General features: G+C 43.3%; 1 protein-coding gene across 4 annotated transcripts in view; it reads right to left on the minus strand.

Annotated features, from left to right (window-relative positions):
- Positions 1–2,474: 2,474 nt before the first annotated feature.
- Positions 2,475–27,967, minus strand: part of RIPOR2 (RHO family interacting cell polarization regulator 2) — a 71,058-nt gene continuing 45,565 nt past the window's right edge. The window contains exons 9-23 of one of the 4 annotated variants that reach the window (XM_063397801.1): positions 27,534–27,577; positions 26,156–26,281; positions 24,621–24,769; positions 23,444–23,573; positions 22,760–22,906; positions 20,748–21,437; positions 17,945–18,129; positions 16,058–16,226; positions 14,472–14,607; positions 13,412–13,573; positions 12,301–12,459; positions 11,051–11,253; positions 9,495–9,578; positions 7,464–7,554; positions 2,475–6,337 (exon numbers count right to left, since the gene is read on the minus strand). In XM_063397801.1, the coding sequence (XP_063253871.1) occupies positions 6,237–6,337; positions 7,464–7,554; positions 9,495–9,578; positions 11,051–11,253; positions 12,301–12,459; positions 13,412–13,573; positions 14,472–14,607; positions 16,058–16,226; positions 17,945–18,129; positions 20,748–21,437; positions 22,760–22,906; positions 23,444–23,573; positions 24,621–24,769; positions 26,156–26,281; positions 27,534–27,577 (2,576 nt within the window). In that variant the 3' untranslated portion in view covers positions 2,475–6,236. Of the gene's footprint in view, positions 6,338–7,463; positions 7,555–9,494; positions 9,579–11,050; positions 11,254–12,300; positions 12,460–13,411; positions 13,574–14,471; positions 14,608–16,057; positions 16,227–17,944; positions 18,130–18,157; positions 19,636–20,747; positions 21,438–22,759; positions 22,907–23,443; positions 23,574–24,620; positions 24,770–26,155; positions 26,282–27,533; positions 27,578–27,967 lie in introns of those variants that run through there. The other 3 variants (XM_063397777.1, XM_063397786.1, XM_063397791.1) reach the window with 3 other exon arrangements.

Below are 27,967 nucleotides of genomic sequence, written 5' to 3' on the forward strand. Positions count from 1 at the left end.
GGGGAATGGCTAATCAATTATGATTACTGTAGATGGATGCTTTCAAGTTTTTTGGGGTAATGCCTGGGCAGTTTTTAACTCTTTTTAGATTTGCAGAATTCCGGAGACCAAAGTTGCTTTTCTGGTGGGTAGAGAGGGGAAAAAGCAAAGATTGTGTGCTGTTGGTGAGGTTTCAGAAATTCAAGATTGGGTAATAAGAGTCAAAATCTACAGGTCAGATTTAGGATTTTCAGTTTTTTTAAAATTAATTTCCTCTGCCTTCTAAGGAAACATTTTGAAAGCTGTGTAATGAGAGCTTGAGTAGGAAATACTAGAGCATTTCTTTGAGTTATAGCTTTCATTGGCCTATGAAGAGAAGATGGTGTGTTCTTGGTCCCAGTAGCAGCTGTGCTGAAAACGAGGTGGAGACAAAGCAGCCTATACTTCAGAGCTACTCTGAAAGGAAAGGTACTGCTCTGGAATTTACCAGGAGATGAGACACCCTCTTACCGAGGTACTTGGGTTCTGACGGGTTTACAGGAATAGAAAGTGGTCTTTGTACCTTGAGCAGCTGATCTGGCATCTGCATGGGGAGTGGTGGAGCAGGAGAGTAGGCTGGACACAGGTTTTTTCAGTACTGAGTGAACTCGAGGCAGTTGTTCGATAACAAGGTCTTCTAAGGAGAGGTTTTAACAATGGTGGCTGTTACCAAATCTTGGGTGGAGCCTAAAGTTGAGTGGCTTTCAGGAGGCAGAAGTGATTAGAAGATCATGATCTTGAGATCATGGCTCATGGATCTGTCTGGCCTTGCCAAAGGTGGTCGCTTCAGGGTATGTGTGAATGACTCTGGAGCTATCAGATTGGCGCCTTTATATTCCTGTTTTACTTCCTGTGGCTGTTGGTAAGTTAACAGATGTTTTACAACAGATTTCAGCCAGGAAGTGTCAGAAACCATTGTAGGCGGCAATACTCCTGGCTGCCATTTTACCTCAAGCGTGTTAACTAGAAAATGAGGCATCACAGTTTCTTCTGGACTTTGTAAACCCAAGATTGTATCTTCAGATGTGTGCTCCAGAGGGTGTTAGATGTATTCCTTTCCATCACAGTGCTGAAAAGGTGATAAAGGTGTGTCCTTCATCTTGCACTGATGCTGTCTTGAAAAAAAAGCACAGTCAGGTGCTGGGCAAATGCTTTGTAAAGCAACCTTGGTTTTCTTTTAAGAAGTGGATAAGCTTGCCAAGTGACTTAGACCTCTCCTGTCTCAGATCCTAAGCAACTTTCATAACAAAGTAGTTCAACATTGCTAAATAAGGAAACATAAATTTTATTTTGATATAATTATTTTTTTGCAGTCCAATGTACTTTAGGTTATTAATTGTTAATTGTAATTTTTTTAGAGGTGGCTTTATTTCCAAACATCAGGCATATTGTATTTGCAGATGCAATAGAAGGGGAGAAAGGGCTGTGGCATAACTAGCAGGCCAAAATGAGACAGCAAGTGCAGCTTTTTCACTGTTTCACTTCCCACACTGTGAACTGCTGTAGTACAGGTGCTGTTGTTGGAACAGAACTGCCAGAAAGAGACAAACCCAGAATTGGTGTGCAGTGCCTGTTTCTTCAAGCTGATCAAGAAGAATGTTTATTAAGTTCAAATCTTCCGCTTTTTCTGGATTGGTTTTCCTTAAATAAAAGATGTGACAGTCCCTTGATATGCTGGATCCTTCTGTTAAAATGCACTGTGTACAAATAAATCATAGAAGTTCTGCAAGTAGGCTGATGGATGGATTGCAGCATTTGGCCCACCTGTAATAGAGTAAATTTTTACATCAAAAAGGCATGTGCTACCCAGTAATACATACTAATGTTTTAAAGACTACTGTGCTATGAAGTGCAATTTGTTAGCAGAGAGCACAGTTTGCTGTATAAACTGAAACTGTGATGCAGGAGGAGGCCAGGTGTGAGAGTCAGACTGTGCCGCAGTAGTAAAATCCATATACATGCTTTGCCACAGATGCATTGAACCTTGATCAAGCACTGACTGTGCTTATTGTATCAGACATCAAGGTATAGAAATGCTCTCAGCAGTTTTAGGATGCTCCAGTAATTGCTGTTTAAAAACTTTCTAAAAGGATTGATATTGTTTATTGTTCTGAAAATTCCTGAGTGCTTTTTTTGAACATGCATGCGCTATCACTGTGCTACATATTAAGTCTAGGAACTTTGTATTTACGTGCCAACAGCTTGTCAAAGGTGTAGATATTACACAGAGAATTTTGTGATTAGTTCTCTTACAGCCATCTGATTTTTAAGTATATAGGGAAATTATTTTATCACTGGAACATAGCTGTGTACCAGCTGAAAATCAACATCACTAAAGATAACCTTTACATCCAGCAGAATGAGAGAGAACATTCTATGTAGCACAACAAAATTACCAGTTCTGGAACCTAACTACAGACTGATTCTTCCCAAGAAGTCAAATGCATTTGTGCCAGCAGCACGTTGACTCCTCATTGCAGAGGGTCTAGACACAATCTTGTCTTTCACCGAAGCAGGCTTAGGCTGTGTGGAAGTGGGGAGTATCTGCAGTGTCCTAGCACTTCTGCCATAGGCTGTGCATGGCTGAGCAGGGAAGGAGCTCAGCCATGCAGGAGTAAAGACGGGGGACCTGGGGCACCTGCAGGTGTCAGATGTTTAAAGAATAAGCAGCTGTGCAGGGACAAGCAAACCAGGGGACAGGTGCATTATTAGTGTGAGGAAGAACTCATAACTGGTTTACGATAAAAGTTGTTATTTTTGCTAAGCACCCATTGTACTTCAGACAATGTGGGGAGAAATTAATTAGACCATGATAGCTCCTTGTCTGGGGAGCTGAAACTCACTTGCTTTTTGGCATTGGGCTGCTTAGGTGAGGGCCTGCAACATTGTCCTGTGTTGCAGCTTATGGTGTGACCTCTGCATAAGTAATGGAGGTAGTCATAGGTTATTTTTTCTAAGAATGTGTGGTGCATATTCATTTACTTTTCCTCAAGGGCCATCTCAGGTTGTTTTCAGAACTGGATTTGAGAATTTAATAACAAGATGTGCAAACTTTGCCAAGGCTGTGCTTTTCCAGCACTCCAGTGTTCTTAAGACTGAATTGCATTGTCACCAATCTTTTTTCTAGCAGAAAAATGTTTATTGTGTTACAAATTTCTCTCTCCATTCTTGTAATAACACAAAGCAGTTCAGGCAACTGCCTGTAATGAAATGTGATCAGTTTTAAGGGCACATCTGTCCTACCCTCGTTTGAAGCTGTAGATCCTCTCCTCAGGGAGCCACACTTGAGCTACAGTGTTTGGAAGTTAATACCTGTTGACTCCTAATTTTGAAGTCCACATGAATCTGTGTATCAGAGACTGCAGGACAGGGTGAAGCTCTAGACGATAACTTTTGTGAAGGTCTGATGGATACAACAGCCTTGCCAGTAGCAGTGTGAAACTGGGCAGCCTAACATGCTGCTGCTGTAGCTACAGTAGTATAGGGGTGCTAAAGGGGTTTCTATTTATGGGGCCAAACGCTGAGACAGTGACAGCATGGCAAGGGTAGTAAAAACCACCACAGCACAAGGGAGGGACCCCTTTACTACCAGGTAAAGCCCCTTTCCCAAGTGCACCTCTGGTGAGCCGCCCATCTCTTCCATCTGCACTGCTGCTCAGCTACTTGGGTGTGGGAATTTTTTCCCAGCATACTTTCCTGGTGTGGCCCTGACCTTTAAATTTGCCCACATAGCCTGCTGCAGCCCTAAGAGCTTTTGTAATTATGCCTGCTGCTTCCTGCTTTACTAGTGGGTAAGCATGAGCCTTGTGATGCTCACCTCTGTGCATCTGCTTTTTCCTACTCCACAAAGGAGTGCATTAACAGGGCAGGAAAAGGCAGCGTCGTCAGCTCTACAAGCATGAACATTTATGAGACAAATAAATGGTTTGGTCATTTTTATTTGCCTTCAGGTTTTGGAAGCTTAAAGGTCTGCTCACTTTGTCATGGCTGTCATGAATCCTGTTAGAAGATGGTTATTTGTGTATTTAGTTTTCTAAAACGGTATTAATGCTCCAGGTGAAACTCAGCCTCTCTACAGCTGTATCCCAGGTTCAAGCTTGTCAGGCTCACATACCACAACAGGAACTAAGTTTGATCTAACTGCTCATACTAAAATTCCTCTGCATTTCCTCAATGACTTTCTTCAGAGCACAATTTGCTTCTTCCTATCTGGCTCTTTTGAACTGAATGCATGATTTTTAATGGTTGTGATGGTGTAGCAGATCAACTTTAGACTAATAAACTTCTCAAAGGGTGGCTTTAAACTAGAATGAGATGAGATGAGATGAGATGAGATACCCCCTCCATGTGATGCAGCACCTCTGTATGTGAGCTGCCCCCTGTTCTCTGCTCCTTTGGCTCCCTGCTCCATAGGCAGCTCTACATTCCCCAAGGTGTAATCCTGAATGTTTGAAAAGGAAAAATGAATGGAAGGAATGTCTTCTGTCCTGAGGAGAGTCTGTCTTCACATAAGGGAGGGTTAATCAGTGCAAGTCTGGTAACAATCCTGGAGCCTCTCCAGCACATTTCCTGGTAGTCCCCGTGGTGGAGCCTCTCTTGGTAAGCACTTGAATGATACACAAAATTGGCTTGCTCTGAACTTTAACTATGAGCCTGAAGAGGCTGCTGATGGAAAGAGTGACTGTACATACGGACTGATGTGCTTAGTAATTAAAAAATAATCTTTATTATAACTTAAATGTGACAGGAAATATGGTGAGTACAAATGCCACAAAACTAAAAGAAAAAAAAATTAAAAAAAAAACAGATACAAAAGGACACCTTGAAAGAATTCAACTGATGGGACAGGTGTAGTATAAAAACCATAACATGGCTATTTCACCTTCTGCAAAAAGAGTCTGTATCCCTCAGTAAGCAAGAAAACATTTTGCACTGTACAAAATGTACTTCTTTAATTAAAGGAAGAATATATATATTTATAAATATACAGATATGTACATTCCTGTAACATTCACAGTAAAAAAAAAAACAAATGACCCCTGCCTGCCAAAGTGTTTGGCTCACAAGGTTTCCTTTTGATGTGAACTGTTTGCAATATTTTCTATGTCGTCTATGCAAATTTGGATACTTCAATTGACATCTAAATAGCATTTCATGCATAATGAACACAGTACAGGAACACTCTTCTTTTAAATTCTATTCACCTCCTCTGTTAACTTAAGGCTTGTAATCACCAGTTTGAAGCACTCGCTGTCTTTGAACGTTGCAGTGCAGGGAGGGGAGGTGCATTCTCCCCCTCTGTTTATTACTGCCTCCGAGGTCCACTTGAGTTTGTTCTGTTCTTTATATTGAAAGCACTCTATAGGAACTATGCTCCACTAATTAGAATGTATGAAATCCAATCCTGCTTGCAACTTGTAGGACAAAATGATTTTGGGGACTCGTGCAATTAGTGGTATTCACTCCTTCTTCTCAGAATAAATAAACGCACTTAACCTTTTCATTTAGTTTTCAGAAACTTCATGATTGTTTGATCCCCCACACATCGCTGCATTAATGATGGTTTGTTGCTGGAGGGCAGGAGAGGGGAATAAAAGCCCAGCGGAGGCCTTCAGGGTGAGTCACCAAAGTGGCGCCTCCCAGGGTTCACATCACGCTGTTTCTCCAGGCAGAACTTGGAGAACTTTCCCTGTATTTTGTTACCAAGACACAATCGAGGAAGCTGAGCAGCGTTTCCTGCCACTGGAGGGGACACTGCAGGGCAGCAGCCACTTCACTGGGATTCAAGGGAGAACTCCTCAGCATGCCTGCTCAGGGGGCCTCCTGATTGTCCTTGTTAGGTACGGTATCACACGGCTCAAGCTTTCACAACAACTTCAAGGAAGGAAATATAATAGAAAATATATTGAGATGCCAAATTCTAAAAACCTCACAGAAGTCTGTTGAGGGTGAATAACTGCAATTACATTATTTGTTTAGAACCAGTCAAAAAAGTATTGTTCCTCAGCCTCCAACTGTTCCATCATGAGCTGCAATGAGGAGCCAATAGGAAACCTTAAGCTGGATTTTACATTTTGCTTTTCTTTAAGAAGTCTGTAAATTGCTACATTTTGGAACATTCTCGTGGAATTCTTTCAAGTCTTCCTTCTGTTCCCCACACTGAAGTGCAGCTCCATCCTACTTTAATGCCTGTTAAATATTAGCAGGTTCTTTTCCATCTAAAAAGCTGTGGCAGCTTCAGTTCCACGGCGGCTTCCGACTTTAACAAATTCCCGGGGAAATTTGTCCAGCTGTTCATATGCCAGTCTCCCATCCTCACCTGAATGCAAAATGAAAAAGCATAACATTGTATCATGTCATTGCCCAAGAACATTTAAAATACTGCATTCTCTGCTGTTAGAAAGTACTGATTGGCCAGTAAGATCTACCCCTTCTTAAAATTTGTCTTGTTAGAAACAATTTCAGAAATTATTTGGAAAAGTTAAACATGCTCTGAATGTTCAAATTATTATTTTATTTTCCCCTGTAACTTGCTCGGTTATCTAAAGCCAAACAGCAGCACATGTGGCTTGTATGATTAGGTGACAGTATCTGCACACCTGTCGTACTGAATGACCCATTGTGCTTGTCAAGGTCTCAGCTGCTGCTGTGATGTACTTGAGGTAAATGATATTTATGCACTTCAGCCTTGGAAAAGAGAAAGTTTATCCACCTCCCACTTCCTAGCACTTTAAAGAAGTGAGTCTATCCACGTTGTTACTTCTATACTGCTGAAAATGAGGACGCAGTATGTTCGCTAAATAAAATTGTCTTTCAAACCCTTTTTCCTTAGCTCCTGCCATCCATATGCACTTTCATGGAGAGCCTAATGTGTTGAACTGGCCATTAGGAACCAAAAATGGTCTCTGTATGCTGTCTAGAAGAACGGCAGAATAATCGGAGTTTTCAAAAGTGTCCTTGGGCTAGTTGTTTTATAACCTGAGCAATAACATGTCCAGCAGCAGACTGAATTCCTGCTGAAGTGGTGAATGGAAGAGAGCATATTTGAAGGGTTTGCATAATTGAAATCACACAAGGACACCTCCCCCATGGAGAAGAAATTCATGCCTAGCCAAAAGGACAGAAAAACACAATTTTTATGTGCTACTGAAGTACTGGTGCCTGGAAACTGCAGATTAATTCTCAATTATTTCTGTTTCTCAACTTCTCCTTTCCTATCCTTCCTTTTACTACTTCCCTCTCCAGACCCACACAATTCAAATTTCTCTCTTTTAGGCTCATTTTCAAAAGGAATGATTTTTAAGAATATGTATTTTCTGACTTGTTTAAGTCACTCTGTAAAGTTTTGTTTCAATTTACAGTCTCACATTTCCATAACTCAGGTGCCCTACATGCTGCTCTGTTAAAAAATAAAATTAAATACTGCTCTAAATCAGGCAACTCACCAAGGGAGAGCAGGGTTTCGGATGCCACTTTTCTGATCTCTTCATTGTCAGACTGGCAGAGCGTGACCAGCATTTTAATGCTCTCAGTAGCCTGGGAAGTGCAAAAAGAACTGCATTAGCACCACACAGTACACTCTGGGGTTTTTCCACAACCTTGCATGGAAATAGGAACCATCCTCTGCACTGCCCTTCCCACTGCAAGCAAAGGGCTTTGATGGAGACAGGAGGAGTGGGGTTTCTCTAAGGGGAAGCATTTGGAGGAGATGTTTTCTGCTGCTGGTGTGGAGACTTTCTCATTTCCCTACCCTATGCACTACATACATAAATCTGTCAGACCAGCTCTGTCTGCCACTTCTGACTGTAGGATAGGTGATGGGCTGTGGACCAAGGCCAGGGTCCATAAAATGCCAAGGTAAGGGTACAGCAGGGAAATGAACAGGAGACAGGGGTCTAGCAAATCGGTTTCCTATAAAGCATGTCAAGCCCATGCTCACCAATATTTGCAGGCTTCTGCCTTGTCTCTGCTATTTTTGGGAAGAAAGTAAGGAATAATCCTGTGCTGTGATGCAAAAATGTCAGGTCTTTGGGGAGAGCAGCTGTCGTAGTGTCTCTGGCTGGCTATTTAATACTACAAGAGAGATGAGCGAAAGGAAGGGCAGGTCGTGCCCCAGTGTGACACCTGGAAGAGGCTCTGAGCCTCAGAGTTAGGATTTGTATGAGCCCTGTCCATCCAAGGGGCACAAGGTCTGGCCTACATGCTCTGAATGAGGGCTTTGCTACCAGAGCCACTGGATGTCACGTCCTTGTCTTCAGTGTGGTCACCCGTGTGTGACTCAGGGTAAGGCTGCCCCTGGATGCACCCTGGTGACTGCAGCTCGAATGCCTGTGAGTGATGGGCCACAGCAGCACAGAGCTTGTGCAATCTGAAAAACCCCTCAAGGGTTTCAAGAGATTCAGTGGGACCTTGTGCAAGTGACATGGATTAAACTGCCCTTGGGTTACCCCATGCACAGCCACCGATCCATTGTAGCATTTCCATCTCTGAACTAACAACTTCCAGCTTCAGCTTTTTCTTTGAAGATCCCAAATGATGATACTTCCCCTCAGTAGCTTTTTCTCCCCAGCCATTCTCCCTATTCAAGACTCACTGGAGCCACACTGCTCAAGTTAAACTTGCCTAGCTCCAGTTCCCACCACTGGGACATTCCTAGTCTGAGTTTTCCTGAGCAATCAAAAACCCCACTGCAGCCTGCATGCAGCAGAGATGGAATGTCCCTCACCATTGCCTCTCAGGGATGCCTGCTAGCTTCTCATTTAAGGGAAAATTTTCATATTTAAACATTACTGGATGTGTATTGGATGGCATCAGTTGTGACTGGGATGAAGTTACAGTTTAGAGCTGCCTTCTAGGGGACAGATGAGAGCGAGAAACAGTCAGTCCAAAGTGCACCTGTCTCATGGAACACATTTTTTGCCCCAGTGTCGTGTACCAGCCAGGCTTGGCTGCTGTCTCCCATGGCTCTATACAATCAAAACAGAAGTGCATTTCCCCATCCTGTCACAGGCCAGCTTGCACATATGGTACCAGATGCTAGCTGAAGATGTAGTGCCCAGATGTACCCGTCATTTGTCACAAAACAAGCTGTGATCTCTTTTCTGCTACTGCAGACCTCATGCATCAGAGCTAATTTTATCCTGGGAAAGCATTTTTTATCCTTCTCAGTCAGTACTTTACTGACTGAGGGGAACATTTTTTTTTCTCTGTGATGTGGAACTGAGTCTCCTGAAGTCAATGAGAGGGAGGAAAAGATGGTATACAGAAGATAAAACTTTGCCAAGGTCACATAGCCCAGGTGTTTATTGTTTAGAAGGTTCTAAACCTTTCCCTTTATCTGAGAAAGGATGGAGCAGAGCAACACAAAACAAAAACACTACTGCTGCTGTTATTGCAATTTCTGTTTTGTTTGTACCTATCAGATGTCCTTTTTATAAAGCAAAGCCAAGCACCACAGTGTATTCCTTGTCTCTTACCTTGAGGTATCTTAGAGCCAAGCAAGCTGCTTTCTGCAGCTGGAGGTTGGGCTGGGTTAGTGCTTCACAGTAATAAATCAAGGCCTGAAAACAGATAAAGAAGAACAGCAATGAAAATGTCTCTGCCTCCACAGAGAAGGGTGGAACATGGAGGTATTGCTACCCTGTTAAAGGGAGAGCAATTGCAGCCTGCCTCCCTGACAGTGAGCATGTGGGATGGTGCAGGATGACAATTCCCTACAGCAGATCCAGGCCTGACCACTATCATAGATCAGCAGTCTCAGGCCAGCTTTTGGTGAGGGAAAGTCCACGTTAAAGTGAGATGCACAGGCTGGCACCTTTCACCTTACCATTTCATCACCATCATCATCAAAGAGCTTTGAATGGGCCTTGGAGTCTAAATATCTCAAGAGGTGGCCCTTGAGAAGGTCTCTTTAATGTAGGGATAATAATGAATTAGTTGGTATAGACCCCAGGGAGACTTAAAATAATGATTACAGTGTTAGCTTGAGCTGCTAGACCAGTTTACTGCTTGACCCTAGAAATTAGTAGCTCCTACTGAGCAGCAAATCTCAGCAGCACTCAGCTGAACAGTGAACTCATGTGCAGCCTAAGGCTGCAGCACACCCTCACAGAAGCCACTTTGTGGTCCTTCCTGCAGGCAGTGGACCAGGTATCAGCTACGCATGCCTGTTCCAGGAGAGGTTATATTTTCCCTGAGATGCTGCCTCCAGGAAGCTGGGGATGGAGAAGGACAGTATGAAATACCAAGAGGCTGCAAAAATGGAAAATGAAGTGGGAGGGCAAGCAAAAAGGGGACTGGATTGACAGACAAGAGAAGCAAAGACTGAGCTCCTTTTTCTCTTCTCTTTGCCTCCCTTCTGCCACTCTTTCTCTGCCAACTGCCTTTTCTTTTGCTATTTCCTGACAGAGAACGAGAAGGATAGTAAGGAAAGGTCTGCCATGAAAGGGTAGGAGCCAACCCCTAATTTCTTCTTACTCCTTCTCCACTCTATTTAATTTCTGTGTTTAACCCGGCCCTGCTTGTTGCATTTGGTATCAGAGATAGACTCAAATCTTAGTTCTCATAGCTGAGCTGTGTTTGCCCAAGGCAGTCTGTCCCCTCTGGAAATGGTGGGAAGTCCCACAGGTGGCAGACTCCTTTGGAAAAAAAAATCTGAGACCTACATCTTTGCAGTGATGCTTTGTCGGTGATGATGGGGACTGTTACCTTGAAGCCTTGGACTGAAGCCAAGTCTGAGACAGGGCAGCAGAAATGCTGAAGTGTGGAAGACAGCTGGAGAGCACAGCACTCAGTAAGTGTTTGCAGTTTTGGTTAGTACCTGTTTAGCGTAATAATAGGTAGAAGCAGACTGGCATAAAGACAGAAACAGACCTGCACATGTGCAGAAAAATTAAACAGGATACCCCTCTGGATCAGTTTAAATCAAGCTTGGATCAGGTATTTTATATGCACAGATATTTGAGACATACAGGTAGAAAAAGGTCATGATGACATGGGTCTCTCAAGCGACAGGTGATTTTCTGCCACTCACCTTCTCCCTGAAGTGCCTGTTTTCTGCAGTTGCTGTCAGAAGCGATGCCACAGTCTCACTGACTTCATTTTTATTTTCATTGAGAAGTAAAGCCAAAGCTCTTAAAACTTCCTGCTGTGGTGGAAGGTTATTGGAGTTTATTTTGGACACATTTTGCTGCAGTTTTCCATCTTTCACTGACTGCAGCACCTGGACCACAGATGCTAGAAGTGCAAGAGAAAGGTCCGTGTTACTTTCTCCTCTCAATACTTTGGATTGATCCTTTCCTCACTAGCAATCCTTGATTTATACTACACACACTGAGGATATGAAAATATCCCCATGTGAGCAACTGCAGCATGGCTGTGTGTCTGCATGGGGAATTGCCTGGGCTTTAAGCTGGGCCAGTTTCTCAGACCTTCTTCAAGTGGGGAGATGAGTAGAAGGGCTGTGGGATACTGCAGCACTTAGGCCTACCCAGAGATAAAGGCCTACCTGTCAAATCTCTGCTTTCTGCTGGAAGATGTAAATTCTCACTCCAATAATTGAAACCAAATATCCTTGCCAGTGTATTGACTTCCAGAGCATCTTTGTGAGAGCTTTTCCTGGATAGATTGATGTCTGCCAACAAGAGCTAGGGCTAATACATTTCAGAGGTGAGATGAAATGCCATTTTGCTTTCAGGCTTTTGAGCAAAAGCTCCCTAGTATGCCCAAATAAAAAGGAAAACCAGGCAAGGTTCCTCAAACTCCTTCTCAAATAGAGAAGGAAACGTGGCTTGCCAGGGACTGCAGTTCAGCACACTTTGTGCAGCGTCTGCTTCTCGCTTTAGCTCTTGGTGGCAGAGCCTGCAAAACTCTGAGGTGCTATGATTGATCCCTTGGTTCCTGAGAATGGCTCAGCACTTCAGAAGGTGTCTCCATAACAGATGGTGAAAGACCAAGACATCATCCAAGCTGTGGGCACAGAAAACTTCCCAGACCTTGGGCTCAGCCCACCGTCATCAGCCACTTTCTGAAAAACAATACTTTCAAAACAGTATTTTCCCATCTGAATATGGAAATAGAAATGACTGAGGGTCTGTCTGCATCAGCTCCTTTCCCTTGACATGTACAACAGTTCAGGTGCATTCACTTAATAGCCAAGACACTTCTTTGTCTCTTTTCTCTCCTCCTTTTGTAAAACCAGCCTCAGGGCTGAACTGCTCTGTGTGGAGCTCAGAAGGACAGGGATGTGCTCCCTAAGTAGCCAGCAGAATCTGTATGCCATACCTTCTTTTGCAAGCTGCAGCAAATAGCTTCCAAGGTCATTGACACTGTGGCTGGCAAAGTAGTTGTAATACTGAAAGACAGTGATGGTCTCAGAGGACATGCTGGAGTAGAGGACAGGCTCTGTCCGGTCCAGGATCTGAGACACCAGGATCCTGAAGACTGCAGGCAGCCATTGACAAAGGGACAGGTTAGTGAGAGCAAAAGCTGCAGGCAAAATTACGCAGTCCACTTCAAAACCAGAAAGAAAGAACCACATCTGCAAGGCCAGGTACTTCCCAGCGTTTCTAAACATTGGGAACATCGAAACATTGGTCTCGGTACCAGAGAATATTTTCATAAGGATGAACCTCTACCAGTTTACAGATGGCTAGTGCAGCTGCCTGTGCAATCAATACACCATCATTTCTACCTAAACAATATCCTGAATCATAAACCCCTCTCCACATGCACTGCCTATTACATCCCACAGTGCCACTGAGGCAGGGGAGATGTGCACAGAGGCAGGATTTGGCTTTGCCATTTTTTATGTTCCTGCACTAGTGTGGCATGCAGAAAGCTCGTCTGAGGCACTGTCTGTGCGAGCTGCAGCATGGAGCAGGAAGGAGAACACTGCCCTGTGTAGGCATCCACAGTGCAAGTGGCCACACTTGGGCAAATCATCCCTGTTCTGTCCAAGGGAGAGCTAGTCAGTACAGCTGGAGTTTGAGGTGTGGTACATCCCACGCAAGATAAGAACCTGTGCTCAGACAAACTCACTTGAATGTGGATTAATTTAATCACAGTGCACTGTAATGGGGTGTGGGCATTATATAGATACACAAAATTAAGTGCAAGGATTCCTGATTCACTGAATCACTTACAAATCTGTATTTGTGAACAGACTTTCTTTCTGGTTAGCTCATAAACCTTAAAACAGTATTTTCTTTTCTGTTAACCTCACCTCTATTTTTTCATTATTTGGGGCCAAAACTGTTTTAAGAGTTGCAGCATTAGTTTTCAAATGAGATCTTGGAACTGTGGCCAAACAGATCTCCAAAGGGTTTGAAAACAAAGCTCCGTACACAACTGTTCTCCATTTGATGGCTAACACTTTTTTTGCAGCAGTTTGTACCTGTTTCTGCAAGTCCTGGACACTCCTCATTCACAGTGGTGGCAAAATTGATATCCAACTGCTTCATCATCTTGTCTGCAGAGGTGTGATACACTCCTGAAGGGCCAGTACACTTCATCCAGAAAGCCAGCAGTGACAGCTTCTTGTGGAACTCTGGAATTGCTGGGGAAGACAAGATGAATGATAAAACAGAGTCAGGCTGGAAGCATCAACTTTGAGAAAAGAAGGTGAGAATGGAGGAAATCTCACCCTGTCCCCCTGATAAACAGTTACTGTTTGCTGTGTCTCCTTGAGCCATTCCCTTCACAGAGCATGGCCATTTGCTCACCTCAAGTTTGTAACATTTTTTTTTTATTTCCCATGGTAATGTGAGAAAATTTGCTCCTGATCCTGTTCTTGGCATTGATGTCTCTTCCTTTTAAACAGCACAAAATACTAGGGGAACATCACAAATGGTCTGCACAAGTTTAGTCCCTGACATAGCACTGCTCTGTGGCTTCAAGTAAGTCACTCAACTTTTGCCTCAATTTTCTGATATAGTAAATATACCTTGTAGTATTTACCTATTCTGCCAGAGTGTATATAAGGTTGACAAACTATGTGTTTGTCAAACTCTTCCAAGTATTAAAATAGATGCAACAAGAAAAATAAGAAGTTCTCCATAGAGATGACTAAAAATGAAAATGTTCTAGAAGTTGTATTATGCCTCTGATATTGTAATGCAAATCCTGCCTTTCCTCAGGAAACAAAGATGGAAGAATAATTTGGGTTTTCAGAGGTGGAAGTATCCCCACCCCAGAATACCAATGACATCTGTCCATCTTCTGCTGGACAAGCTGACCTTTCTCTTCTCACTTGCAAAATTCTGGACACCAGTGTGAGGACAGATGCAGGTGGCACCTGCCTGGCTGTGTTGACTACTGCACCTCCTGGTGACCCTGAGCCAGCCCTTACTACAGTGGCATTTCCTGCACTGCTGGTGAGCTCTACACAGTGATTATTTCAGCAGACACACGTGCCTAGGCAAATCCTTGGCAGAAGGCCCTAAGCTGTTTCTTACCATCAGTGAGAGAGGTGATGTTTCCCAAGTTCTCAGTGCTGATCTCCGCAATATTCTCCATCACGAGGATCTGCCTGGACAGCTTATCCAGGAGGTCTCTTGTCACAAATGGTGTTTTACTGGAGAACACAATTTGCTGGTGAAGACAAATGGGAAGAGACAAAAAAGGGTCATTGAACAAAAAAGAAACCTGCCCTCAGAAAAAAACCAAAAATACCTCCAAAACACCTGAAGTGCAATGACAAATTCATTGACTGGAACCACAGGATCTCCTTAACTTAAAAAATCTTTTGTCTTTGGGATATTTTTTGGTCCTAGTTGATGTGCATCATTGCTTGTACCTTCAATATCTAGATCCAGATCCAGACACCTGAGTATCCAAGTAGCTATTTGCATAAGTAATTTCTGATTTACACACTCCACAAAGCTAAAGAAACCCATCACCACAAGACTTAAAGCCAGGCAAGAATACTAGTCTGACTTTCACACAACATAGGCTGTGGACTTTCAGGACAACCCTGCACAGAAGAAGACCACAGGTTGCTCTTTTTCCACTCCATTTCAGCTTTGATCAATTACTTAGGTGCCTTTATTCATTTTATTAATTAATTAATCCTTGCTAATACTCCCTACTGCTGCTACCTACATCTTCTTCAGCAGTCTACATAAATGATGTTCATATCAAATCTGCTCCGTGTGTGGACGGGGTTCAGGTTCACCTTGCTCAGCTGCATATTTACTGCATACTCTTGTATTGAAACCAAAAAAACCTCCCTTTTTGTAATGGTTGTGAGTCAGCAGAGTTTCCAGCTCAGCACTAAGGGTGCTGGAATCAGGCTTGTGCTCTACTGCTTCAATGAGCCTTTGGGAAAATAAAGCTAATTATATCTAAGATGGAAGAGTAAAATAATTGTGAAGAGGAAGTTGCAGCATGTTTTGATTTGTCAGGAAAACCCTGATGACCTCACTTACTGGATGTTTAAATTCACATTTGCTGTGCAGGGGCTCTGAAAAAAAAAACCACAGAAAAAACTCTCTAGTTGTGAGCACGAACTGACAATTTTGATGTCCCAGGGGGGCTGTCTCATGCTGCTTTCACTGTGCCTTTTGCAGACAGAATCTCTGTGCCTCATGTGCAAAAATTCATCTCTGCTCTAGAACGCTGCAGGCTCATCTGAGGAAAGTGGACTTAAACAGTGGAGACAGGGCTCCTGTTTTACCTTTGAAGATGTGGGCTGCTTTAACTGGGAACAGCCTCCACTGAGGACTTCCCAGCAAAGGCAGCAGGAGCCTGTAACCCAGAGCAGGTGATGGCCCTGTCCCCCACCGCCCTGCCCTCAGCCCTCCTGCACAGCTGGTGCCAAGTTCACATATCAACTCTGCTCTGAAATGGGGCAGGATGGAAAGGATGGAGGCACTTCTGCCTCGGGTGAGGGTGTCACCATCCTGGCCCAGCATGGTGTCTGTCCCAGCCCTGCCCTCCCACTGCCTCGCAGGAGCAGCGCTGACCTTGCCAGCCTGCTTGTACCCATGCTGTAAGCAGGAATGATTTTAAAACAAATGCCCAAATGAGGCGGGCCTGGTACCTGAATCAGCTGGGTGCAATACTGCAAGTGCTTAACTATGGTTATGTCGAGGCTGTCGTTGCCTGTGGTCAGGGGCAGGGGGCTGCCAGCCACGCTGGTGCCCACACCCGTGTCCTCGGTGAGGGCTTCGCTCAGGTGGCCTCTGGCTTCTGGGTGCTCCGTCCTGTAACTGGGGAGGAGGGAGGAGGTGAGTGCAGGGCCAGCAGCTGCCGCAGCAGACACACACACACACCCCCACCCCACTCACACACAAGGGGATGAGCAAAGAGCACGGCAGAAGAGCTGAAAGCACACACAAACCTGGTGATGAGCACATCACATCACAGAGGAGCAGGGCTGCCCTGGCTGCACACAGCACCTGTGCCCTGACTGGCTTGCCTTGGGTGATGTGATGCCCTCAACAGCAGGCTTAGTTAACCCGTGATTACTGTCCCTTGGTGGTGACAGCTTCCTCCCATCTGTGATGAATCACCTGCCCAGTTGCTCTGGATGAAGCACCGTGGCAATTTGTACCTGCCCAAGCACTGAGCTGCTAAGAACAGCTCTGTGCTTTCCGAGTCCTCCTGCTGCCAAATTTAAGGCTCATTGCAGAAGGAAAGGAAAACCACTGCTGAAGTAAGAGACATGATGTTTTCATTTGCAGTTTTAGACACAATGTGTACAGCTTGCTTTGCCAATTGTTTCAACTATAGAGCTAGTCTGTGTTTTAAATAATTATTTTCAGTATTGTCTTGCTGTACAAATGATCCTCCCTATGTTTAAATGCAAAACCTGAGGTCAGTCCCCAGATGGCAAGTGTGTTTGGCTGCAAGTTCAGAAGTTTCAACACTTGCAATCTTTACACTGAGTCACACACTTACACATCTAAAAATGGAAGCGGGAATCTGCACTGTCTGGGGATGAGCCAGAGGGGGAAAAAAGAAATTTTAATTTCTATTTTAACTGGCTAATGCTAGATCCTTAAATTGGCACAGACTGAACTGAGGTCAGAGTGCCACTTTAGCAAGCAACACAATTTCCCAAATTTTTTTTCCCATCAAGTTTTATTCTGGAATGAGGACATGAGATGATGGGAACTGCATGGTGGCTGCTTGTTGCACTCAAATTGCTTTAAGCAAGCTGCGAGTAGTACAGCTCCCTGGTTGGAAAGTGCAGGCAGGGAGGAAACCGTGTTCCTTTCTTTTTTTCCAGCTCTAGTGCCGCTTACGTGCCTGCTGGGCATCGTGTCAGCTCAAAAGATGCAAACATGCTTTTAAAATCCAATGATTGAAGCACAGCATCTTAAAGTCACACAACAATGGCAGGCCACGGCACACCACCACAGCTTTTTTGTTTTCTCTTTTTTTGCCTTTTTTTTTTTGTCAGAAAGACCAAAAGTGATGAAAGAAGGGCAGGTAACACGCAGGGCCATGAACAGAGTACCAGTCATCACTCTTACATTCCAAAGGCAACCTACATCATGCTGCTTAAATCTGGCCCTGTGTTATTGTTACTGACAAGCTTAATCCACTGCAAAGACTCATTCGGCTAGAGAGAAAAGACAAAGGGAGGGGGGAAAAACCACAGAGGAATTAGTAATTACATCCAAGGAAAGCCAGGTCCAAACCTATGTCAAGGAAGAGGCTCTGCCAGTATTGATGTCAGCTTAATTTAATTTACCCTTCTCCTTTGGAGGACAGATTGCATATACTTGAATAGGGGAAAAGAAATGGTCCTAGAAACTAAAGATTTTGTATGCAGCAGCCATGGGGTGTCCTCTGACCCTAAAACTCATCAAGGATTAGTCAGTCTTCCTTGAATAAATTGTGCACCAGGATCCCCTGTTAGTGACAAAGAGCCGGGGTGTCAGTTTGGCATAAGCACAGCTGGCAGGTACTACAAACTTACCTATTCTTCTCAATCTCAGTATCTGAAAATACTGAGTCTGCACCTCCTCCACCATTACAAACCTCCACACCACCACCATCCTCATCATCAAAGTCAGAGGTGTTCAGGAAATCAAAGCTTTCTAAAGCACTTTCAACTGTTAGACTTAAACTGGAGGACCTGCTTCGGCTTACTGCTGGCTTGCACTGCAAAGGCAGAATGAACCAGTGAAAACCCCAGATATTAGCTACTACAAAAAAAGATAAGGAAAAAAAAAAGATAAAGCTTAAAATTTTAAATTCTTCATTTTATTTTTAAAACTTTGTTTTATTGGGTGTTTCATTTCAAGCCTTCATATTCATAGCATATACAATCAAAGCCTGAGCACTGGGAAAAGCCTTTCATTCCTCCTCCCCTCTTCATGCTACCCACTCTCTTCCCCAAAGGAAAACCCTCAAAGGCAAAATTCAGCATGTTTTATAGAAATGAGAAGTACTTCTGGAATCCAAGTTTCACAGCTCTCAGCATTTTCCAAAAGGAATGGCGAGAATTAATGCAATGGAAGTTGAAAGGGGAAGGCACATTCCTTAATTGCTGTTCTAGCCACAGAAGCCAATTTATACATATCCAGTGGCACTACCTAATTTATTCCAGACGTATCTCTAACAGACCTTAGCCAGGAATGAATTTGGTCCCCTAGGCACACATTTATTAATGGAATGAGGGGAGTTTTGTGGCTTTTGAAGCCAAATGGATTGTCAAGGAAAAGCCAATAAGGCATCAGATTCCTAGGTGACAGGGAAAGGCAGTACTGTAACTCAGAAATTAACAGTGCTAGAGAGGAGGGAAACCATCCCACCTCACTGCAGGGAAGAAATGCAAAGGAAACCTTGCTGTTGCTGTAGGAAGTATGAGAGACCCTGGCCCCATGTCGCAATTCTTCCACATGCACCGACAGAATTGCTTCCAGAGTAGTCCTGAAGAATCAGAGTAACTTGAGAGATCATCTCCATTGGTTGGTGCAAGGACTTCAATATCTTTCACTCTATGTGATTATTTGATCAGAAACAGACGTGAGCCACTGATGCCATTACACAAGCCATATCCTCCAGTCCCAAGCAGGAGCCATGACTTTGTCTCAGCTCACAGAAAATGCATTGGCCTCCAATGTTCAGATTCAGCACCAGCTGCTCTAGAGCTGAAGGGAGTTGGAGTTCTATTTGCAATTTGTTTGCACACAATACTAATGGTCATACATTTGCACTTAGGATGTTTGAGTCCTTAAACTGACTGTACAGTCATTAGCTGATCAAACACACTTCCCAACACATCTGTGACACGGGTGAGTGCTGTATCCTGCCTCTTGTGCGGCACCAATGGTTTCAGCTTCCATCTCCTTCAGGGCTTGAAACAAAGCAAACACAAATGTATGGGCCATATTCTCCGCTCATCTAATATGGCCAAGAGAGGTTTCTTCAGCCACAGCTGGATTCCAGCTCAACCTTTCTGCATGAGGAGCCCATGCAGCCCCTTTCTGAATGGTTGCTGATGATGCTGAGTGTCAATCTGTGAGCTGATCAACAGGTGACACCCAGACTCCAACAGATCTGGAAGAGGCGTCCATCTCGAGCGTGCAGGAATCCTGTCTGCACATGTCCATCCTCTCTGCCGCCATCCATGTCTCTCTGTTTGTAACTTCTAATCAAAGCAGCCTAAATAAACAGTCTCCGTTGTCTCTCTGCCCTTTGCATAGTTGACCTCTTTGTACCAAGTAGAAAATAATAGTAATGGTACCTCTGCCTGCTCAAACCTCTCTAGGAATAAATAATGCAAGGAACAGGGGCTGCAGACTGTCAAAAAATGCACTTAACTTGGGTAAGTACTGTGCAGCTGTAAACAGCAATGGAATTAAGAGGTTAACAAAGTTTCTTTGTAAAAAGATAAGGTAGAATAAACGATTCCCTGCTTCCTCCTCAGCCATGTTTTTGAATGATGAGGCTTAAATGACTAGCAGACCAACTTGCATATGAATATGAAGCATTTGAAATGATTATTTGCCATATAATACTGTTTGCAGAGTACCGTGTCATGAGTTGTTATTCATGGGGGAGGTACGAGTAACAGTGATCTGCAGTAAACATATTAACAACACACATGCAAACCCTTTTTCTTCCAATTTTTAACATTACTCTCTGCATCCTGATGTAATGACAGGATGTCTCTCATTATGAAAATGGGTGAGGGAAAAAGGAAAAGGTCATGCCCAGGTGACATGGGGACAGCAACCTTCTGATACTCGTGCTTCTAAATCCCTTTGGCAATTTGGAAAATTGAGCTTCTATGGCTACAAGGCCTGATCCTCAGCTAGTGTAGTTTTCCACAGCTCCATGGAGTTCAGGGCTAGTATGGTAAAGCACACCCACTGAGGATGTGACTCACAGATTTCAAAGGTAAAAGTTTGGCTATATTTGATCTCCAGTATGGCACAAGCAATGGGTTCACAAGTGGTGACTCACAATGGTTCACAAAGTGTTCCGAGAAGGGTGTAATTTAACTACCCTTCTGTCATAGCACCTTTTTCTCTTTCCCCCAGGTTTTGATAAAAGATCTGTTGCTTGAGGACACAAGGCTATGATAAGCACATTGCTGACAAAAATTTAAAAATGCAACATTGTGAAAGGATGCTCCAAGAAGGAGCAAATCTACAGCTAGCAGGGAATTCTACTATTCTCCAGAAAGTCTACTTTGATGTTTGTGAGGCAGGCGAGAAGATTCTACCTGCTCAGATTTTCTTTAGGGTATTATTTTCTGAAAATGTACTCACTTTTAGGATGTCATCTAGATGCATCACTTCTTGATCCAGGTCCTGAAACTCTTTATACTGCTCTTTATGTGGCTCAAGAGCTAAGAGAAGCCCTTGCAAGGCTTCCTCAATGCTTCCATCGAGATAAGACTTATATCCTTCTGATTCCCCACTAATGGATCCCTCACATGGCAGCCTCTCTGGGGTCAGGGGTGTCTCTGCTGATGTAAGCCTTTTGACCAGCTGCTTTGTGATGTTGCCCTCATAGGTATCCAGCTCCACAGGCTTGAGTTCTGAGCCTTCATCCGTGTCCTGCAGGAGGGACACCGGGACACTCATTTCTACAAAGACACGATCGCTCCCAGCATCAGAGGTTTTTTGGCAAACTTCAGGAGCTGCCCTTGGGGTGTTCTTGTTCTCAGCCACGGCGCCCTCTCCGTGGGACGGCAGGTCCTTTGGCTCAGCAACAGAGTCTCTGCGGGAGCTGCTGCTGCTACAGTCTAGGCCCGAGCTCTGGGAGGACTCAAGGGCTCGGTGCTGGGTGGGGGTGGCGGTGATGTCAGGGCTGGAGCTGACATGAGCACACGGGGGCTCTGCTGAGTTGGCAGGGGGCATGGCGTCTTCGTAAGGCAGGTCACCAAAAGTGAAGGAGAGAGGCCGCTTCTCAGTGGCCGCTGTCCCATTTTCAAATACATCATCCGGCAAATTCGACTGGAAAGATAATAGGGAGAAAATGTTTTTCATGCAGCATTGGAAGGAGGATAGAAATACAGCATGTGCTCAGGAAAGAAAAAGGCAAGGAAAAAGATTAAAGAAGCATTCAAGACTTGAGAGATGGAAAAAATATTTCAAATCAAACTTCTGCTTTCATCTGGCACAGCTCCTCAATTTCAGCATGAAAACTGCTAGAAAACCTGGGCTCAGCATCTCTCTGCTCAACAGAGAGCTTTAGAAACATCTCCAGAAGAGGGACATGAGTACTGCTCACCCTGCTATATTCTCTCAAACAGCATTTCCAGTGCACTGCTCTAGTTCCTGTACCATGGCTCTTTTAATGGGATTGTACGTAAGCCACCTTGTCTGCATTTTCTTACTCATTACAGATTTCAGTTATATTTATTTTCTGACTTCTAAAGTAGCAATCTGTAAAATGTAACACAGTTTGCTCCAGAAGTTTCTCTAGTGTCATGGTGGTTAAATGGTGATAGTACTGTACTATTTCTTTTTATCCTGTGTCCTGCATGTGGCTTGGATGTCTGGAACAATTGTTGAACAAGAGTTATACAAGAGTCCCATCCAACATGAGTTTCTGCTGAAATGTGTCAGCAAAATTGGTGGTGTATTGAGCAGGACACCAATCATTTAAGAAGCAAAACCAGCCTATGCAGACTTATCAGGGCAGATATATATTTATGTTCATCTCTGACTGACATATGAAGAAAAATCACTACAGGGGTCACAACCTGCCTATCTGACCTACAGACCTTGCTTTGTTATGTGACCTGCTCACGGAAATGCACGGCACAGATGGAAGGCAACTACTATTTTGCTGACAATTTACTGGAAAGAACTGTAGGCATTCACATGTTGCCAAGCCTAGGGTTTAAGTGTCCAAAACTTGAATTTTTTTTCTAGTATTATTAGCAGCCTTTTTTCCCCTAAACATAATCATATTCAAAGTTTATTTCTTCTTTCCCTTGACACGGGTATGCTTTTAGCTTCTGAAAGTCGTGTTACTAGGCAAATGTAGAGCATCCATCAGTGTAGCAGGTGATTTTTAAGAACACTGTTGGCTTGTATTCCTGCCCTGCTCTCTGCCCACAGATAGTTGACTTCTGATCATTATCTCTATAGAAACCAAGAGGAATTTTGATTTAATGTAAGCTGCATGGGCTCACAGTTATGTCCTGCCCTCTAATCAGTCAGCAAAATGAGTGAGTTGCAACAGAGAGCAACACACGAAGCATGCGTGGGAATGGAAATGCCACACAGGAACTGAAAAAATCCTTCACCAAATGAAAACCAGGACTCACATATAGCTCTAGCCCTGCTTTCGGGCTTAGCCTGAGCGATGGCAGGTCACTAAAAGAGCGACTGCGACGAAGCTTGTCAAAGAAAGTGTCTTGAAGAGCATCTAAGATTGCCAACTTTGGCCTGTCTTGCAGGGGATGCAGCCATTTCTTCAACAGTTAAAGCAAAAAGGGTGTGAGGAAGGGCAAGTTAAATGAATGCTTTGTAGCAGAGTACTAAATTACAGGCATGGGATGCGGCACTTGTAAAGTTAATCTCTGTACAGATGGTCTGATTAAGCATTCAGAATTTGATTCATGCAAAATGTAGGAACACCCTGTGAATATCTTCAGTACAGGGGCAAATTTTATCACAGGATACCTAAAAATACTTGTGCTATAATGGTTGTTTAACTATTGTTGCAAAATGAAAACACATTTTTAAAAGATTATTCAAGTATCACAGAAGTCAGGCAGGAAGGATAGTATGCATTAATTGGCCACATAGTTTCAAAGATGCCAGGATCATAGTCACCTTCTTTTAGGATTAGCAGCTAGGAATGCACTTGCTTTATAAGTATTTGTAAGGGTAACCTGCTGGAACCAGGGGAAAAAAAAGCTTAGACATGTAAAGCAATGAAATGTTTGCAGTGTTTGAACTGCTCTAAGGTTTCTCATTACATAAACACGAAGCCAAACAGAGCTTACAAAGAATGAGTGGTCCTTGAAGGTTGGTGTTTCAGGAGTGCCTTGGCTATACATGGACATTCTCCTCTGGAGAGCAGATGCCTTGCTCACATTTCCTGTGGATGGGGTTAAGTCTTCAACATCAAAGGGGCTACAGATACACAAGCAAGAGGGAAGAAAATAAAAGGTTGTTAGGCTGAGCAAGAGGGATTTTCAGGTCCATAGAAACCATTTTTGAAAGGGTGGTTTATTAGCACATCAAAACCCAGAGGTAGCAAGTTTTTAAACTGAAGTGTTTAAAGAAAATGTTGTTAATTAGACAGTAGTCTCAGAAGTGTGGTTTTCAGTTCTGATAAAAGTGTTCCCTCAGAAATCATTTATGTAGTGTAGTCTGATGTTATTCTTCTCCCATGAAAAGTATTCTTGGATTTGAGTTGCCAAATGTCACACATACTAATGAGAAAGGTGCTCAACTATTAACAGAGCTGTTGCATTATAAAGGAAACCAGGAGCTGTTATTGCTGGCTTCATGTTTATTGCATTACAAGAAACAGCACACGATTGTAAAAAGTTAAATGCATCAATGTTTCTTCAGAAATGACATTTACTTATTTCATAAAAATGCAGTGAGAATTGGGTTTGTATCCTAAGGCTACCAGCTCACCTGTGCTGACCAATGTGAATAAAAAACACCAAGAGATTTCCCATCACTCTTCTGGTGTATGAAGCCCTTAAAAGCCACCTTTTCAAGTTGGGCCAGCTCCTGGACTTTGCTACGTTAGTGTAAATCAATAAATCCAGCACTGATTTTTACACTGATCTTTTAAAAAATTAAATATATATATATATATGAGCACTCAGTTATATCCCATTTTTAAGCTTGGAAGTAAGCTTTAGGCAATTCTGAGATCTATCATCACTAAGCAGTTTCCATACCTTGTAATGTCAGTACTTACCAAACCTAATTTAACAGCTGAATCCAGGCACAACCCTCTTTACCACGGGAAAAGCAGGCAACTGTGGCTGACCATGAACTACTTCTCATGTACCTAACTTGGGCCACAGCTCCTTCGCAATGTTCTTTGGCAGGGAAAAATATGGAAATAACAACCCACATGGATGAACCCTTTTGCTTTGGTTGAAGTTTTACAGCCGATTGATTGATTGATTGACCAACTGACCAAGGAGTTCTACTTACTACCAGGTGATCTCAAGGTTCAGCTTTACTGTGCCAAGGTCATTAATGTCTACTGCAACCGCCTGAGGCCGAGCTGCAAACAAATCTTTTGTCTCACAGGTTACACTTCCCACAAGGATATGAGTAGCAAGCCCTTTAACTTCTGTGACCTGCAAGAGACGAGAACAGGATATTTAGGACCACCCAAAGCATTGCAATCCTTAATCCCAAGATAATAGTTTTGATTGTCTGGCCTGGCCCCCTTGCTAGAAAGCTTCTAAAATATGATTGTTTGTTGCATTACTTAAGGAAAAAAAAGTCTAGGGTTTGGTAGTGGTTTTATTTTGATTTTTTTAAGAAATGCTTAGCTGCATATGATCATGATTCCATGTTTTATGTTTTTATTTTTTTTATAGGAATCAGAAGAGAACAACCATACTGGCTGTCTAGTCTTGTATTTGATCTTTTCACTAATGATAATGAGAGCCCAAGGGAAGATTGAGAACAGGGAGGGCATAGAGTGTCTCAGCAGTTGACAAATTCCTGACTAGGAATCCCCTGATGTAACTTGCCTAATTAATAATTCCCAAGGGAGCTCCATTCCAGGTATTTCCCTCTTGTAACTCTGAAGCCATGTAATTGTTTGCACCAAGGATGGCCTTTGGTGAGGACTTCCACAGATCTACTGTTGAGGAACCACCTCCGTATATGTTGTTACAGTAAGAGTAGAGCACTATTCATATTTAGAGATATATTTGCCTTGAAATTCACAGTGACAGTTCTACATGCAGCTCCTACACAAACCAGCCTTTAGCTGCTTGCTTGAAGTCAGTTCTTGAGCCTTTTATGTGAAAGTGTTTGGACAGAGTCCAGAAAGGGAAGAGAATATACACATTAACCTCAATAATACTGGGATTCTTGTGTACTATAAAAAGGGGTTCTCTCCTAACTTTCCACCTTAAACCTGTGTGTTAGATTGAGGAGGGTGACTCACTGTGTGTCACAACTTGCCTTTCATTGAAAACCTACTGTCTCACGCATTTGGGATTATTTTGGTTGTGGGTTTTGTAATCACCTGCATTTTTTTCATAAAGTCTTTGCAGTGTCTAAGTGGGCCATTTCCCCTAAGACTTTTAAGACATTCTTCAGTTTAAGCCACCTAACCAGGGACATCTGGAATGGTTTTTAGCAGCAATTCCTATACAGGGGTCAGAGACTGGGTATCTCTATGTTGGAGGCTTGTTGGAAAGAAAGCATAGGGACTTCCTGCCAGGAGAAAACTGTGTTGGGAGGCTGGGGGCAATGAAGAGATGGAACAGTGATGGAAAGACTCCAGTTTGAGAAGAAAATATCTCCAACAGCTCTCACAAACTGATTAGTCTTGTAGTATCTAAACTGGACAATACTACAGCACTTTAGTAGGTGTGTCAGAAATACTAATTATGGCTCAATTCTAAAGAGTTTAATGATGTGCTTCTGTGTTTTTACTGATGATGCATGAGAAGGCAGGTTCTTGACTCCTGCCTTGCTGCGGGCAAAGGAGTCAGTGTGCATACCTTAATGGAGATCAGTCCAACAATGAGAGGGAGGAAAACCATCTCTTCTCCATCCCAGCTTTGCTTGCCATTCACTTCTATTTTGCCTTTCAGTTTCCATCGCTGACGGCCGTAACGCATGAAAATCTAAAAAAGAAAAACCCTTTTATTTTCTTAAGAAATCTGTTCTCACAAAGCACAAATATCAGAAACAGAACGGGGGAAAGTGTTTGAGAAAGGTTGGAAGAGTTGGTGATGTACGTGCTGCCCATTCACTTTCCATCGTGTCAGAAGGAAAAATCTACTGGAGGATCTCTATCTCTCAGCTCTCCTAATTGCTTCTTTTGGTAGTGTACCCCTCACCCAAGTTTTTAACTTCATGTAACTTGATGACTCATAACAAAGCTGCAAGGCATTTAATTCCATTTACAGAGAAAGTGGCAGGGCAAGGGAAATTTGGGAGGGCAGGATCAAAACACCCGTGGTCTATCCTAACATCTACAGCTTGCTGGAACTCCTGCCTTCCCAGGCAGGTGAGCTTTCAGCCATTCCCCATCAGTTCCCCAGCTGCGAGGTTTTGGCTGTCTGATGATGGAAATGAATGACATCCATAGTGCAGTAACCCAATTTGAAACATCAAGAGCAAGAAGACCACTTTGGACCAGCTAGGAGACACCTGCACCAACAAACTGACCCCACAGAGGAAGCAGGAGTGCGAGCAGCAGGAGTCATTTGTCACAGGGAATGAAAATGGGAACAAATTAATCTATGATCGATGGGGGGATCCACTATCAATCCACTGCAAATTTCTTGCAAGGTTAGTTCTGTTCTGGTAGAGTTGGAGGCTTTTATTTTTATCCATCTCTAATTAATAGGCTCCTGATGTTCTCTACTGCAACACTGCAATGCCCAGAGATCCTGATGCAGCCTCACAGAAGGTAACATCTGGGTCTCAAGAAAGGGTTATTCAGTGTCTTTCTGCTACTTAGTTCTATGATGAATTAGTCCTATGCATTCAGTAAAGGATCCTTGCAAGGATGTGTTCCATTTGCCCTACGTGAATGGGATGGGGCAGGCATACGCTTTTTTCCAGGAAAATTAGAAACTTTTGTAACAAATAAGATTTTTAAAAGCTAAAAAAGAAAAGCTCACAGTTCTTCAAATAGCCATTATCCAGTTCTTTGCATGTAAAATCCAGGTCTTATGAGAGATGTCCTGACAAAAGCAGACATACAGAGAACTGCAAGGTTTTTCAGAGCACATGTGGGAAAAATAATAGCTGTTTATTGAGGCACTGTTGTGAAAAGGCGTTATTTATCCTGATGTAAAAAGCAGCAGAGGTATGCCTTCCTTTTGATTCTTTTGCTATTTAATAAACAGTAAACTCATGCACACATACCTCATATTGATCTCCTGGGCAGAGCCGAGCAAAGCCAGCCAGACCTGAAAAGGAAAGACACAGAGGGGCTGTGGGAGGGCCTGGGCTGCCAAGCATGGCTGAGCCCAGAAGTGGGGGGCAGTGGTGTGCCCAGGGCCACCACTGCCACACTTGGACAGAAGAGACCAAGCCCCCCCAGCTGCTATTCATATCGCCCCTCTTACTGCTGCCTGTGCACCCTCCAAACCAAGGCAGCCTACCATCTGAATTTTCTATTTTCTTCTTTATTTTGTATAAAATTCGTTGGGCTGTGGTTTCTTGCACGTGGAAGATTTATACCTTCCAGCTTTTTTCCCTATGAGAACCTGAAGTTTCCTTTTATATAATGACTACAGAAAAAGGAAAAAGAGCTTCCTGACGTCATCTGGCTTCAGACACTCAGCTGAGAGCCCTTC

Source organism: Prinia subflava, chromosome 1 (assembly GCF_021018805.1).
Source record: "Prinia subflava isolate CZ2003 ecotype Zambia chromosome 1, Cam_Psub_1.2, whole genome shotgun sequence".
NCBI lineage: Eukaryota > Metazoa > Chordata > Aves > Passeriformes > Cisticolidae > Prinia > Prinia subflava.